This window comes from Emys orbicularis, chromosome 7, assembly GCF_028017835.1.
Source record: "Emys orbicularis isolate rEmyOrb1 chromosome 7, rEmyOrb1.hap1, whole genome shotgun sequence".
Taxonomy (NCBI): domain Eukaryota; kingdom Metazoa; phylum Chordata; order Testudines; family Emydidae; genus Emys; species Emys orbicularis.
The window spans coordinates 73,068,760-73,084,974 of record NC_088689.1 but is presented as its reverse complement, the minus strand read 5'-3'; the positions used below and the strand labels follow the sequence as shown (position 1 = coordinate 73,084,974).

At 49.5% G+C, this 16,215-nt stretch overlaps 1 protein-coding gene across 1 annotated transcript in view; it reads left to right on the top strand.

Annotated features, from left to right (window-relative positions):
- The window catches only part of TLL2 (tolloid like 2), a 197,353-nt gene that overhangs the window by 106,207 nt on the left and 74,931 nt on the right, over window positions 1-16,215 (top strand). Inside the window, exons 3-7 of the mRNA XM_065407272.1 lie at window positions 1,031-1,108; window positions 6,935-7,105; window positions 11,492-11,609; window positions 13,872-14,050; window positions 15,517-15,622. Of these exons, the coding sequence (XP_065263344.1) occupies window positions 1,031-1,108; window positions 6,935-7,105; window positions 11,492-11,609; window positions 13,872-14,050; window positions 15,517-15,622 (652 nt within the window). The remainder of the gene's footprint in view (window positions 1-1,030; window positions 1,109-6,934; window positions 7,106-11,491; window positions 11,610-13,871; window positions 14,051-15,516; window positions 15,623-16,215) is intronic.

The following is a 16,215-nucleotide window of genomic DNA, read 5'->3' as shown; positions in this document are numbered from 1 at the left end:
TTTAGCTTGTAAACTGAGCAGTTTCATTCTGGAGTCCTTTGAGACAGAAGCATGCAGTCCCACGATGCAAGTTTTTTGTGTCACTTTCTAGCATAGAAGGGCACTTCAGACATTCCCCTGCAGCATTCTGAGGCCAGTAGCACCAATGCTGATCTAGTGCGGGAAAGCCAGGCAGTGATGCTGGGCTAATGGGAAAAAACACAGTGAAACAGACCAGTGTAGTTTCAGTGTCTGAGCTAAGGGACAACCTCTCCTCTGGTCAGGGCTGATGCAACCCATTAGGCGACCTAGGCGGTCGCCTAGGGCACTACAATTTGGGGGGCGGCGACCGCAGCGGTATTTCGGCGACGGGACCTTCCGCTGCTTCTGTGGGGGGCAGCATTTCTGGGTGGGACCTTCCGCCGCCTAGGGCGGCAGAAAAGCTGGCGGCACTCCTGCCTCTGGTTGTGAGACCTTGCGGGATTTGCAAGTATTGGAAGTAGACAGGGAATTTGGCTCTGACTGAACTGCAAGAAATAAAGTGGAATTGTGCAGTTCTTTATATTCAGTATTGTAATAACACCTAGAAGGATTGTTGTTTTCAAGTGGGGGCAGATCCATCTTAGGTAGAAATCAATTAATTGAGTGACCAGGGATGATAAGTGGCTTATTTCTTTATCATGCTCGTGCCTTTTATTATTGTATTTAATAGCCACCATAATGAATGTCTGGCTCAGAAATAGCGCTTTCCATTCACACATCACGTTACAAAGATGGTAAGTCTCCCCATTACAAACTGGGGTGCAGAGAGGTGATGTCACTTGCCCATGATCACAGAGCAGGCTAATGGCAGAGCCCCAGTCCTATGCGCTACCCACCAGGTCCCACACCTGGAAGGAGAGCGATCACTTTCCATCCCCATGGCAGGTCCCCTTCCAGGGATCGCACTGAGAATTCGATGTGCGTTGTCGTCCTTTTGGTGCGTCTGCTCTCCCTGCCTGCCCACAATGGGCTCTCTCTCTCTCTCTCTCTCTCTCTCCTCTCTTTACAGGTGGCCTAGGGGAGCAGTCTGCCGGGCCCAGCCAGAACACCACGGCAACCAGTCGTAGTAGCAAAAAAGTTAAAAAGGGTAATGTGGTGCCCCGCCCAGACCTTTGGGTATCTTTTATTTCCTTTTTTATCCACTGTAAAAGAATGTTTTGTCCTGTGTATGTGTGCTTGCACTGATCGGACCAGCTGTATCCCTGACGCACCTTCTCGTACCTGGGTGGAGGTTCAGCAGGGGTGGGTTTGGTCCAGTATAGTTCAATGAGGGTGCTTGTGAGACTCTTTGCCCCTCTCCAAAAGCTAAGCTAACTGGGGACATGCACCATATTGTGAAGCAGGGATATGAGCCTTCTCGCTTGCAGGAGCTGTGTCAGTGACTGGTTCCCTCCCTAGGTCAGAGTTCAAACACTAATGAGAGCAAAAAGAGGGAGCTACCACTGCCTAGACTGTACCTGATTTGTGGATAAATACAGGACATCAGTCTCTGGGGCTCGTGTAATTCCTACAGGTGCTACATGCTTTGCATTTACAAATCATTCTTCCCACTTTACAGGTGGAGAAACTGAGGCAGAGAGCTCAAGCAACATCCGGGGCCACATACCAAGTCCACGGATTAGAACTCAGGAGCACCTGGTTTCTAGTCCAGTGCTTGGTCCCCTGGACCATGTAGCTTCAGAATAGCTCCTGCTGACCTACCCAGTGTTTGCCATCTGGCCTCAGGATTAAATTCACTAACTCAAGGAAGAGCAGTTCATGGGTATTGTGTAGGGCCTTGCTATCCAGAAGGCTGCATAGTGTTACTGGTCTTTCCACCCACTTCCCATTTGAGACACACCGGTGCAGATACTCATGTTTAAAACTGAGCTCAACCTTTCTGACAAACTGTCCATATCTAGACACCTGAGGCTAGAACATACAGTGTGTGTACACAAGCAGCAGGGACCATTTAACAGCTCCTCTTATCCCAAAGCACTTCATGAGCTACAGTCAGCATACGAGGAATCTCTTCACATCACCACTGAAATGCTGTCACTTCTGGGGTGGCTGTGGCAGCTAACAGCTCACAGAGACATTTACTCATTTCAAGACAGAAAGTAAAGAAGGAAGCTATACTCAGTTGAGACTGCAGGAGGAACTTTAGGGAGGTGGACTCCTATAACTGTCCAGACTAGAATTTGCAGTGTTGTCAAAGCCATGTTGATCCCAGGATATTAGAGAGACAAAGTGGGTGAGATACTGTCTTTTATCGGACCAATTTCTGCTGGTGAGAGAGACAAGCTTTCAAAGCCACATAGAGCTTTTCCTTTCTGGGGCCAACAACTCTCTGAATAAGGACAGCCACTGCCGTTAGGCAAAAGATAGGGCCTCTCTCATTTTTAGCCTCTGTCTTAATTCTTTGTGGCATGTGGGTGGTCTAGGTTGGATATTAGGAAACACTATTTCATTAGGAGGGTGGTGAAGCACTGGAATGGGTTACCGAGGGAGGTGGTGGAATCTACATCCTTAGAGGTTTTTAAGGCCCGGCTTGACAAAGCCCTGGCTGGGATGATTTAGTTGGTGTTGGTCCTGCTTTGAGCAGGGGATTGGACTAGATGACCTCCTGAGGTCTCTTCCAGCCCTAATATTCTATGTACTGGGCTCAGAAAGAACTTCCCTTCACATTGATGGATAGATATGAGGACCATTGCTTAAAGCCACGAACTCTGTAGTCCTTGCTGGTCGCACGATGCTGCCTCACTTGCTACCGCTTCCACAAGCAGCCCCAGCTCTCTGCTGGAAGAGTTGGGACATTGTTGAGAAGGAAGGGCAGCCTCCTCTAGGGCCTTGCCACAAATAGAAGAGGACGGGGCAGAATCTCGGAGCTGCCAGCAGGGAAAGGACCAGGAGCTGCCAATGGGGTCTGAGCCTGGGGCTGCCCCAGCAAGGTGCATTGGGATCTCTAGGGAGGGGAAAGCACCTACAGCTGCTCTCCCTGTGGCCTCCCAGCCAACACAGGAGCACAGCTACAGAATCTGTCCCGTGGAACTCCTCGTGTGCCACAAACTGCAGGCTTGGGCTGGAGAGTGGGGAAAAAGGCAACTAGCTTGGCTTGAATGGTGGTAATTGTCCATGTGCATATTCACTAAGCTTTATGGTAGGCCAAGGATGGTGCGAAATGGTGGCTGGGAGAAGGTGTCCATGGGGCCCTCTCTCCCCTTTCCACACCATGCAGCCATCTGAATGCTGCAAGCTGCTGCCCATGGACTTCACCCAGAGAGTGTCACTGCACCCTGTTAAAGGTCCTACCTCGATGGCAGCTGGTGCAGAGAGGATGAGCCATGACCCGGCCCTTGTCCTGCTTCTTCTCTATGGGGCTCCTAGACCCACTGTCTGCTGCAGAGTCCCCCCGTCCTTGCATGGTGAGATGTGCCTGGTTCTGAGGGCCCGAGTGCTAGTCTCCTTCCATCTCCCTCACCCTCTTTGCACCCGCAGAGGGCTCCCCCAGTCTAGCCCATAATGCTGTAGAGCACAAGTACATGTGTCAGGGGTGGGTGAGAAGGCAAGAGGAGAAGGTGGCTTCTCCTTCATCTGAAGCACCCAGCATTGACCCCTATAGTAACCAGAGTGTCTGACTAGCTGGCCCATGGGCTGGTTCTGGGATGGGACGTTCCTATGCTTCTAAAATGCCTGACGCTCCTGCTCCCCTCTGCAGCCACATGAGACCCCTTCAGACAAATGCAACCGAACAAAAGGCAAATTCCAGGCATTGTGTCCTCGCTCAACCTGCAGCTTCAGGGAAGGCATTTGACAAGCAAGCATGGGCCCTGCAGGAGGTGGGCAGGGAGTTTGAAAGTTCATCCTTCCATCCTTCTGCTCTGCCTTAATTTCCTTCTCATTGTGCAGCACTGCTCAGCCTTGACAGCGCTGATTTGCTGCTTCACGTCTCCGCCAGGAGGATGAATGGGAGTGGGGCTCAGTCTGCAGCCCCTGCTAATCACGGTGGGCCACGGGGACCCCTCTTGCATGGAGAGTAAGGCTCAGCAGGCTCTGAGTATTTTTATAATGAGGCTTTTAAAAAAAAACCAAACCCTGCGTGTGTAACTGATTCAGGAAGTGAGGCTGGTAACTGGCTCCACAACAGCAGTGATGCTGACAACAGCACAAAGGCACCTCTGCCTGGAGCTTCAGCAAAACTCAAGCGATCCGTGAGCCCGGATTGCGCCCCCCGGTGCGCGAGCAGAAGGGTATGGATCTGGTGCCTGTGGATTGGAGAGGGGGCATTGCCAAAGCATTGTTCCCCTCTTTTCCCGACCCTCCACCCGTGCGCAGCAGGGGTCTGGCTCCTTTTGGGATGGGGCGGGACTGGGGGAGCACAAGGGGCCACCAACCACTTTGTTTTGTAACAAATCTACGAAGTTGAAGTATCCTGTGGTGCCTTGTTGGGGTGTAAGGTGCCACAGGGAGAACCCTAAAGGCCGATTTCTCCCATTATCCCCTGGACAAGTAGGGCACTGGCAACAGCAGGGCAAGCTTCTTTTACTGCCTCAGCCCTGATCTGCAGGGGGTGTCTGCAGGTGTGTGTCACAGGGTGCTCACTCACCGGTGGTGGGGCCTCTTTCGGGCACCTCTGGAATTTGCTCTCCACCAATCTGATGCTCCTTCCAACGGTTCCTCGCCCTGTGGTCTTTCTTTCTCTGGGACCCGGGGTGCTCCTTCTTCATGACTCACCCCTCCAGCCAGTTCACCATAGTCCTCCCTTTCCAGGGTGTCAGAGTCCCACTGGATTAGCAACCCACTTGCCGGCCCAGTCAGGCTTCCGGGCCAAGGCCAGATCCAGTGCCACTTTTCCAGCAGCTGGTAGAAGAACCCAGGCTGGCCCACTACTCCGGGTTCCAGTCCAGGGACCTTACACCTGGCAACCAGCTCCCAGGCCCTGGGGCTACTTTCCTAGATGCCTTCCTATTTCCCTTTTTATCTTCTGGACCGCCTCTGAGTTCATGGGCCCGAACGTCCTCTTCTCAGGGAGTAACTGCAGACTACTTCTCTCCTCTGTAGCCCCGAACTCACCTCCCTTCTGTCTGGGAGTGACTGCAGACGACTTCCCCTGCCATCCCCTTCTTTTCTTAGCCTGCTGGCTGTATACAAGCTCAGCCTGTCCCTGCTGAGCTGGGCTTCACCATCAATTGGTATTTCAGTCTCTGGCTCTCCCCCAGGTTGTTAATTGTCCTAACAACCTACTCTGCCTAGATGGGATGGACACCCCATCCCAGGGTGAAAATGGAGTTGTCAGTGGCCCATTCATTCAGCCCTCAGCCTCAGCGCTGATGCTGTCAGCCGGGGTATTGGTTAGCTTGAGTCATGTCACTGGCTTGTCTTTGTGATGGGTCTGCTTGTCCCCTGGGTACTGGACTGAGGGTCTGTCCAGGCTTCAGCTGGGGTATGTGACTGCAGGAGGTGTGGACTTACCTGCACAAGCCTTAATGTAGCCAGCTCAGGTTCCAATAGCAGGGCAGCACGGGCTTCAGCGTGGATTGTACAAGCCCCACTGGAACCCTGGGTAATCACTGGGCAGCTAGCCCCCACTGAAGTCCATGCTGCTGCAGCTTCGCTGCTATCAGTACCTGAGCTAGCTAGATTAAAGCTAGCTCAGGTGTGTCTACACCTGCTGCAATTCCATGCTTTCATAGCAACGTAGACCTATCGTGAGACTCACCAGTTGGAAATTTCTGTGGGCCGTACAGCCTGTGTGTAAGTGTTCTTTAAAACAAGGCAGAGGAATAAAACAGACAGCAGGGAAGCTGTCTGTGGTGCAGTAAATGGCACATTTCTAGGTGCTCTCAGAGGGTCATTAATGAAAGAGGATCTGCAGGGACTGTCCCTCAGAGTTAATAAATCACTGTTAGAACTGGAGCAAGTGTGTTTGCAGCAGCACCAAGGCAGATGGAAATTAACATTGTTGCCCGTTTAGCAAGTAAGGGGGAGACATTTTCTCATTTCGCCTGTTAACTTTTTGTTCTTTTTGTACCAAAACAAGAGATTGAATGTGCACAGATTTGTAACTGATGCTGAGGATCTAATTTCTCCATTTTCCATGGTGAAAACCTGCAACCTCCTGGCAGAAACTGCCCAATTCACAGACCCTCCCAAGTGCCTGAAAAATTACATGTGAAAACTATTCAGCTTAGAATTTTGGAGGTTGCTCCTTCATTTTGGGAGAGCAGATTCCACTTCTAAGTAGAAGTAGGTTTGGATGTTTTTACCATTATAAAAATTTAGATGTTGTGGAATAGACTTTAGTCTCTAAACATGTTAGTATGAAGATGAGTCGATTAATTGAGGGTACACGCCAAATCAGTAACTGCCTTCACAGTGGAATAAAGTCACAGGCAAAAGGACAAGGATATAGTTATGAGTTTATATGAAGGACCCTAGAGTTGTGATTACACTGGAAGGACTAATGATTGTAATTGTTCAGCCTCCCTGTGCTTTGACTGACTGAGATGCAATGCAATGGAATTTACATTAATCTAAAATGCCAGGAGCCCAAGCTGCCAATTTGGGGTCTAGAGGCAAACTCTCTGGTGGTGTTCGGATCTGGGATTTTGGTTTGGTCCCATCTCTACTCAAACTTCTAACTCAATGTCCCTGTCAGTGAGATTGCTGTAATGTGAAGAAACAGCAGAATGGCGATTCCCCTTCTGCTTTAGCATTGAGGATGAGGATGGGGAAGGTTAAATGATAAGACCATCTGCTATAAATTAGCTCTATGATAGCTCTGAACAAAACAAGGGCAGACCTAGATGTGGCTTCTGGTTCACATTAACAGTCTGGCTTGTTCTGTTTTGTGTGCACCAAGGCCAGGGTATTGCCTTGGGGCTGCCCTGGGAAGCAAGAGGATTTAAACAGTGTTGCAACTTTTGTCTTGCAGATGGCAGGAGGAACGCCATGCTCTCAAGGAGGCTGACGGAGGAGGAGGGTAAAGACCTGCCTCTCTCAGCTGCGGGCTCCTCTCTCAGAATCCGCAGGGCAACCACATCCAGGGCAGAGAGAATCTGGCCCGGAGGGGTCATACCCTACGTCATTGGAGGAAATTTCACTGGTCAGTAGCAAAACCTAATGCTTAGCTGTTTGTGGCTTGGGGAACCCCTTCTTAGGAGATCTTCTCCACTCCTGACTCAAGAGTGCCTGATCTTTGGGAGCCCTTCCCTGGAGAGGGCTGGCTGCATGGCGAAGCGGCTGGACAAATAGCCAAACCCCACCCCTGAAGTTCCTGGAGAAAGGCCTCGGCAGTCAGTCCAGCCTACCTCTTTGCAGCTGGACACAGCTTAAAACTCCTATTCTGTGGTGGGTCAGAATCTGAAACCTGAGCTTGCTTCCTTGATGTCTGGGTCTCCAGGATGGGAGTGCTGAAAAGGCAGGGCACTCTGATGCGCAGGCATGGGTAAGAAAGTGCATTGGGCTGTTCTCTTGTGATCCCTCTGGTCAGCTGATCCCTGAGACCAATGGGCCTTGTGATTCTCCTCTGCACAGTTGGTCAGTGTGATGCCGAGCTACAAAGCAGCTGCGTGGGGAGGAGGAACAGGGAGCTCTGAGCTGGATCACTGGATGGAATGGGGGATCTCTTAGTACAGCTCAGAGACCCTTGGTTGCGCAACCTTTGAGCAGTGTCCAAATGAGCATCACTTCCAAGAGTAGCTGCCTGGAGTGGGGCAGGTGTCCTGCCTACTGTGTTGCAATATCCATTGAGAGGATGTCTTTGCCTCTCTAGTGCAGCCCTGCCAGGCCATGCTTCCTTGTGTCTTTTGCTGTTTTGTTACCAGCCACGTGCATCTTAAAACATTCATTTGGATCCTGCCATTTCCCAGTGCTTTGTACTTTGTTGGGGGAAGCCACAGGAGAGGTGCCCGGTTGCCATCCTCAGTCAGAGTAGCCTGGGAAAGGGTTTAAAGACGGGGGAGTCACAGCTTCCACAGAACCCTAGAGGTGGGAAAGAGACCATCCCCCCCTTTCCCGCACAGGCCAGTGCAGAATCCTTCCCTACAATAAATCCCCCAGTGGTCTGTCCACCCTCACTTTAAATAACTTCAGTGATGAGACTTCTACCACTTCCTTTGGGAGACTGTTCCAGTCTAATCTCTCACTGTGACAATATTTCTCCTAATATTCAACCCAATTTCACCCTAGTACTCTGCTCTATACTCCTTGTGGCCTCTTTTAGGGTATGTCTACACTACCCGCCGGATTGGCGGGCAGCGATCGATCCAGCGGGGATCGATTTATTGCGTCTAGACTAGACGCGATATATCGACCCCCGAGCGCTCTCCCGTCGACTCCTGTACTCCAGCACCGCGAGAGGCACAGGCAGAGTCGACCGCGGAGCAGCAGCAGTCGACTCACCACAGTGAAGACACCACGGTAAGTTGATCTAAGTATGTCGACTTCAGCTACGTTATTCACGTAGCTGAAGTTGCATAACTTAGATCGACCCCCCCCCCAGTGTAGACCAGAGCTTAGTGTGCTTTCTACTTGAGATTTACTCCCTTCAAATATTTCTCCATGGTTCTATCTCCTCCTAACCAAGCTACCCAGGGAGGGTTCTATTATTGCATTGCAGCAGAGCTCACAGGAGGGGGCGGTGCAGACGCGCTGTCCCAGCAGGAGCTCCTGGAGGAATTGTGCCACTCAGGTGGGCATAACTGCCCCAGCAATCCCTGGGTGCTACAGGTGCAGTGCCACCCTCCAGCATGGCAGCATTCATAGACTCATAGACTTTAAGGCCAGAAGGGACCATCATGATCATCTAGTCTGACCTTCTGCCCATTGCAAGCCAAAAAACCTCACCCACTCCTGTAATAGACCCCTAACCTCTGGCTGAGTTACTGACGTCTTCACATCATGATTAAAGACTTCAGGTTACAGAGAATCTTCCGTTTACACTCGTTTAAACCTGCAGGTGACCCATGCCCCATGCTGCAGAGGAAGGTGAAAAAAAACCCAGGGTCTCTGCCAATCTGACCTGGAGGAAAATTCCTTCCTGATCTCAAATACGGCGATCAGTTAGACCCTGAACATGTGGGCCAGACCCACCAGCCAGACACTTTGGAAAGAATTCACTGTGGTAACTCAGAGCCCTCCCCATCCAGTGTCCCCTCACCGGCCGGTGGAGATATTTGCTGCTAGCAGTCGCAAATCGGCTACATTATAGGCAGTCTTGTCATACCATCCCCTCAATAAACTTCTCTCTAGCTGGCAGTGCAGAACTCTCTCATCTGTCCCTTTGGGTGTAGGTGTAAGCCTGGAGCCGTCCTTGTGCACCGGGCAAAAGGACAGCAATTACTCCTGGCTCCTGTGTAAGGGCTCAGTGTGCATTCCATGTCGCGCACTCAGCCAGGGCCAGACCATCTGTCCGTGTATGTACCTTTCAATCTCGCCTCAGAAATCTCTCCCTCCAGCTTTTTTTCCTCATTATCTTTTGCTCCTACTTTGAGGACATTTTTTTTGGCAACAATTTTGCTTTATTCACTTGAATCTGGGGGAATGTACACCTAATATAGACCTGTAATTACCTGAGCTTTACATCTTTTGCTTTCCTGCCCTATGCTAGCACGGGAACGAATGCTGCAAGGTTGTAGTCACATACAGAACAAAGCACCATGCAGTTCTGGCCATTTGGCCTCTCCCTTTTGCACGTGTGCCTCTTGATGGCAGAAGCAGAGAATCTGTACTTTACTGGTTTATGTATGCATGAAATATACTGTTAATGCTTAATCATGTTCGTTAGTCATTTTAATACAGTAACTCATCATAGAACTGGAAGGGACCTCGAGAAGTCATCTAGTCCAGTCCCCTGCACTCAAGGCAGGATTAAGTATTATCTAGACCGGGGTGGGCAAACTACGGCCTGCAGGCCGGATCCAGCCCACCAGCTGTTTTAAGCTGGCCCATGAGTTCCCGCTGGGGAGCGGGGTCAGGGGCTGCTCCATGCGGCTCCCGGAAGCTGCGGCATGGCCCCCCCCTCCGCTCCTACGTGTAGGGGCAGCCAGGGGGCTTGGCTTTGCACGCTGCCCCCACCCCATGTGCTGCCCCCGTAGCTCCCATTGGCCGGGAACTGTGGCCAATGGGAGCTGCAGGGGCCTGTTGACTGGGCAGCACGCAGCAGAGCCACTTGGCCACGGCTCTGTGTAGGAGCTGAAGAAGGGACATGCCGCTGCTTCTGGGAGCTGCTTGAGTAAGCGCTGCCCAGAGCCTGCACCCCTGAGCCTCTCCCCGCACCCCAACCCCCTGCCCCAGCCCTGATCCCCCTCCCGCCCTCCAAATCCCTCGATCCCAGCCCAGAGTACCCTCCTACACACCAAATGCCCCACCCCAGAGCCCGCAACCCCAACCACAGCCTGCACCCCTTCCTGCACCCCAAGCCCCTGCCCTAGCCCTGATCCCCCTCCCGCCCTCCAAACCCCTCAATCCCAGCCCGGAGCACCCTCCTACACCCCAAACTCCTCATCTCCAGCCCCACCCCGGAGCCCCCTCACACACCCTGAACTCCTCATTTCTGGCCCCCCTGGAGCCTTCACCCCAACCAGAGCCCTCATCCCCTCCCACACCCAACCCCAATTTTGTGAGCATTCATGGACCGCCATACAATTTCTATTCCCAGATGTGGCCCTCAGGCCAAAAAGTTTACCCACCCTGATCTAGACCATCCCTGACAGGTGTTTGTCTAACCTGCTCTTAAAAATCCCCAATGATGGAGATTCCACAACCTCCCTAGGCAATTTATTCCAGTGCTTAACCACTCTGACAGTTAGGATGTTTTTCCTAATGTCCAACCTAAACCGCCCTTACACATGGAGTGTAATGAGGAAGGACAAGCCTGGGTTACTATACTAAGCACTAAAGGTTCAGCTTTCAGAGGTGCTGAGCATCCACAGCTGCAGTTGGAGTCCATAGTGTGACGGGTTCGGTCACAGATACCCCCTTGGGACTGTCACCTAATGTGCTGAAATTACCTCTGAGCCTGTTTTCCCTGCCAGCCTGGGACTCCAGAACCCTGCCTGTTGAGCCAGACACGGTAGCCTGCTGCAACACAGACTGGGGCTGAACCACGCCCCCAAAGCTGCAGGTTTTCACTGAAGACCACTCAGCTGGTTACCTATCTCCAGCTCCCAGACACCCAGTTCCCAATGGAATCCAAACCCCGAATAAATCCGTTTTACTCTGCATACAGCTTATACAGATTAAACTCATGAAATGTCCGCCCTCTATAACACTGATAGAGAGATACGCACAGCTGTTTGCTACTCCAGGTATTAATCACTTACTCTGGGTTTATCAATAAACAAAAGTGATTTTATTAAGCATATTCCAGTTACATCATATTCACACTCATAAACATATTTCCATAAAACATATGGAGTGCAACATCACACATGGGGACAGTGGAAAAATGGGGCCCTAAATGTTTGTTCTGCTCTGATTTCTTTTTCAGGAAGCCAAAGAGCTATTTTTAAACAGGCCATGAGGCACTGGGAGAAGCACACCTGCGTGACTTTTGTGGAGAGGACTGACGAGGAGAGCTTCATTGTGTTCACGTACAGAACCTGTGGGTAAGCGACATGCACCGGAGCATGTAATAGTGTCCAGTTACATGGCCTGCTGGCATCTTGCCAGATCCCGTACCAGCAAAATCAGTGATTGGTTGCCAGTGTGCAAGATCAGGCCTTCGCTTCCCTGATAAAACAGATGTTGAAAGTGTGCTACACCCATTTTTTGTATTTCACGGATCAGACACTATAAAACACATTGTAAGCCCTTTGGGGCTATGTCTTGCCATCTAAGTGCCCCCAAAGGAGGTTCTGTCCCCATTTTACAAATGGCAGAATGAGTCTTAGAGAAGTTGAGCTCCCAGTCCTGTAAGGAGCTCCATGCAGGTGACTCAGCCCAGATCACACAGGTAGGCTGTGGCAGGCCTGGGAATAGAATGTCAGACCTCCTGAATTCCGTGCCACGTTATTAACGAGCCCTTGTGTCGTTCAAATGGATAGATTCTTGAAGGCTCCACTTTCCTTTTCAGTATTTATGCTGTTGGTTTCCTATCTGCGCTTTTGTTCTGACAATGAAAGTATCCGTTATTATTAATTAACGTAGCGCCTGGGAACCCCAGCCATGGACCAAGGCCCCATTGTGCTAGGCGCTGTACGAACACACAACAAAAAAGACAATCCTGTCCCCAAAGCGCTTACAGTCGAAGTAAATGGGACAGTGTCTCTCTGTTTATAGTTAATTTCTGACTCTTTTCACTCTCTGGCTTCATTCAGTAGCCTATAGTTCGTTTGGGGAGGTAAACACTGCAGGAGAATGTCAGAATTCCCCACCACTTGCCCCCGTAATACCTGTTTGTTTAAAAAAAAAAAAAAAGTCATGCACATATTTTAGAATTTTGTCAGATTTTCGGGGAAGGGAGGAAAAACAAAATCTAAATGTTGGGCCTATTGGCTCTTTAAACCAGGGCTTTCCTTAAGCGATAAAAGTGTTATATGCCAAGGTGTGTCAAAGCACTGTTGGAAGGTGGGTAGGTAGGGAGATGGCATTGTCAGGGGCGGGGGTAGTGGTGCGTGCCTGACCTCTGCTGGATGGAATGTCAGACTCAGGCACCTGACTCACTCAGGCACTTTTGTAAATGCCACTAGGTTCCCACCTGCATCTTTAGGCACCTAAATACCTTCATAACTCTGGCCCATGGTTTTCCGCCTAGGAAATCTATTGCTGGTGAATGTGCTTGGTCCTCTCTAATCATTCCCCCTCTGTCATTCAGGATACATCTACCCTTGGAGCTAGGGTGGTGATTCCCTGCTCACATAGACATACTCACGCTAGGACTCATCAAACCAGTGCGCTAAAAATAGTAATGTAGTCACAGTAGCACAAGCGGTAGCGAGTGGCAGCAGGGCCATGGGATCCAGGTGAGTTTGTGCTCAGGGCAGCTAGACCTGCTTGCCACTGTCCATGCTACCATGGGTCTGCTACTATTTTTAGCTTGCTAGCTCGATGTATGTCTACACAAGCTGGGAATCGCACCCTGAGCTCCAAGTGGAGACATAGCCTCAGTTTCAAGTACCCAGCATAAGTTAGTGACCTCTCTGGATAGGGGGTCTTGCCATCTTGGATGCTCTTGCTGAGATGGGCCTGAGCATTTGGGGGAGTTCCAAATTCATATCTGATTCCAGCTTCATGCCTCCTCATCACAGAGGGGCTGCCCCTGAACATCTCCAAACCTGGTGGAGTCCAGATCTAATCCAAACTCTCCAGGCCTATCTCTCAGTAGAGAGCGATACCATGGTCTTCAGCAAAAAAACCCAACACCAAACCAAACAAAAAAACTCTAGCATGCAGTATAGGGAGACCCGAGGCTGTTCTGCTCCAAAAACCTACCCCAGATAAAAAGGCTAAAAGGGATGTGAGTGTGAGAGAGAGAGAGAGCATGCATGATCTCTCGATAAGATTAGACCTGTCTTCTTTGGAGCACCTTGAGCCAATAAAACATAAGAACAGCCATACTGGTCAGACCAAAGGTCCACCTAGCCCAGTGTCCTGTCTTCCGACAGTGGCCAATGCCAGGTGCCCCAGAGGGAATGAACAGAATAGGCAGTCATCAAGTGATGCATCCCATGTCGCCCATTCCCAGCTTCTGGCATACAGAGACTCCATCTCTGCCATCCTGGCTACATAATTCTAAATTCTTTAGTTGATCTGACTCCATCCAGCAGGGCAGTGGTGCATACTCTGCCAGTTGATAGACACATGCTACTCCAGCCATACCAGCATGGTTTCACTCATTAAAGTCATTCATTCAGTTGTTTGTTTTTCAGTTGCTGCTCATATGTGGGACGCCGAGGGGGTGGTCCCCAGGCCATATCCATCGGCAAGAACTGTGATAAGTTTGGCATCGTGGCCCACGAGCTGGGCCACGTGGTTGGGTTTTGGCATGAGCACACGCGGCCCGACCGGGACCAGCATGTCACGATCATCAGAGAAAACATACAGCAAGGTAAAGAAGAAGCTCTCATACCAATTTCAGATGCTGTGTGGTGGAAACCTCAGACCTCCCTGGGCTTGTGCACAACTCCTCTTCAGCTTAGAGTTACAGCGGGTAGCCTCAGTTATTGCAAAAAGAAACCAAACTACAATGCCAGGCATTGCAGAGAAAGAGGACCAAAATATTCAAGTGACTAGCGATTTTAATACACTGGGAGGGAAATTTTCAGAGGGTAAGATCCAGTCCCCTTTAATGTCACTAGTTGCTTCTGGAATCCTCAGCCATAGATATTTACTAAACAGAATTATATTAAAGGAACTTACAAGATAGCTGAGAAGCCCCATCATTATTTTGCTAGCTTCAGAAATGTAAATGGTACTGGTGCTTCCCTTGATGCCAGACGTTGCTTTACCTGTCTGGTTATGTACATTAGGACGAGAGCTGTGTAAGCTAGTCGTAATTGTGAGCTCTCTTTAACTGTTCCAGTATGACAACAAGCACTACAGGACACGTGCTAGGCTGTGACTGACTTTTCCAGAGCATTTCTTGTGGTAAAGTTATATGGGAGAAATAGGATCAAATGCATTTTGAAACCGATATGGAAAGGGGGTTGGGCCCAACAGAGACTTGTTCTTCATTTTAGGCCTTTTGTACGTCTCAGTGGGTATAATACGTTTTATGTAGACCATCCAGAAATGCCCCTTTTGAGTAGAGCTGGGTGAAACTTTTCTGACAATGCATTTTTTCACTGAACTATATAGATTTGTTAGTCTCTAAGGTGCCACAAGTACTGTTCTTTTTGCGGATACAGACGAACACGGCTGCTACGCTGAAACCTATATAGATTTAGGTCACCTGAAACATGCTGTGAATTTGTGTCAAATTTGCCAAATTGTTTCAGAAAAAAAAAAAAAAGTCAATGTTTTTCTTGTGACATTTTCAAAACAGAATGTTTTGTTTTTATTCAAAATTTGGTTCAAATTTACTCTTGATTTTATTTTTAAACAGGTTTTAAAAAAAACTAAATGTTTCATTCCACCCAAACCAATTTTATTTTCAACTTTTTTGTTTTGCCCAAAAATTTGAGACAGCAGGTGGGTGAGATAATATCTCTTATTGGACCAACTTCTATCAGTGAAAAAGACAAGCATTAGAGCTTACCCAGAGCTCTTCTTCTGAGTAAGTTCAAAAGCTTGTCTCAGTCACCAACAGAAGTTGGTCCGATAAGAGATATTACCTCCCCGACTTTCTCTCTAATATCCTGCGACCAACATGGCTACAACACTGCAGACAAAAAATTTGAAACATTTATTTCGGGTTGACCCAAAATGAAAATATTTTCTAATTTTTATTTTGGTGATTTGGCCACCAAACCAAAAATTATTTATTTGCACAGCTCAGCTTATGAGTGCTCTTTTGAGCCAGGCTCTCAGATTTCCAAGAAACATTTTTCCTTTTAATGGAGCCTTGTGTCGCAGGTCAGGAGTACAACTTCTTAAAGATGGAAGCTGGGGAAGTGAATTCTCTGGGAGAGACCTATGACTTTGACAGCATCATGCACTACGCCCGGAACACCTTCTCAAGGTCGGAATCCAAGGTTATTTCTCTTTACTACTTTATATAGTGCCTGGCTACCCAGGCTGTGTAGCGGCTAGAAGGAAAGCTGTGAGTTTATGGCAGATAAGCATGGCATATGCAATGATTTCAGATGAGGGATATATCAAGCTGCAGGAATTTGCTCTGCAAGCTTCATAAAGCAGAAGAATAAAAATGACTCAGTGGAAACATGAGGCAATCCTGTTCTCTTCCCCCACTACTCTGACCTCCACCTTGCACAAATACCCATAAGACCTGACCTCCAAATATACTATAGAGAAACCAGGTACTTCCTGCCTGCTGTCGGCATTCTCTCCTTCCTCCCCAATTGAAGTGACTCTGAGGGTTCCTGGCCTGCTCCTCCCACCGCATGGGTAGTGAAGGTCAAAATGTGAATGTCAGTGGGAATTGGGCCCATATATCTGGGCCCAGTTCTGCCCCCACTGGTCTTGTCTAGACATTAGGACCTGCAACTCACCACTGGTGCAGGCTAGAATGGATGACTGTCACTGGTGGAGCAGTCCATTGTGGGTCCTTATGTAGCTGAAGCTTGTGGGATCAAGATGATTAATTGCAGCTCT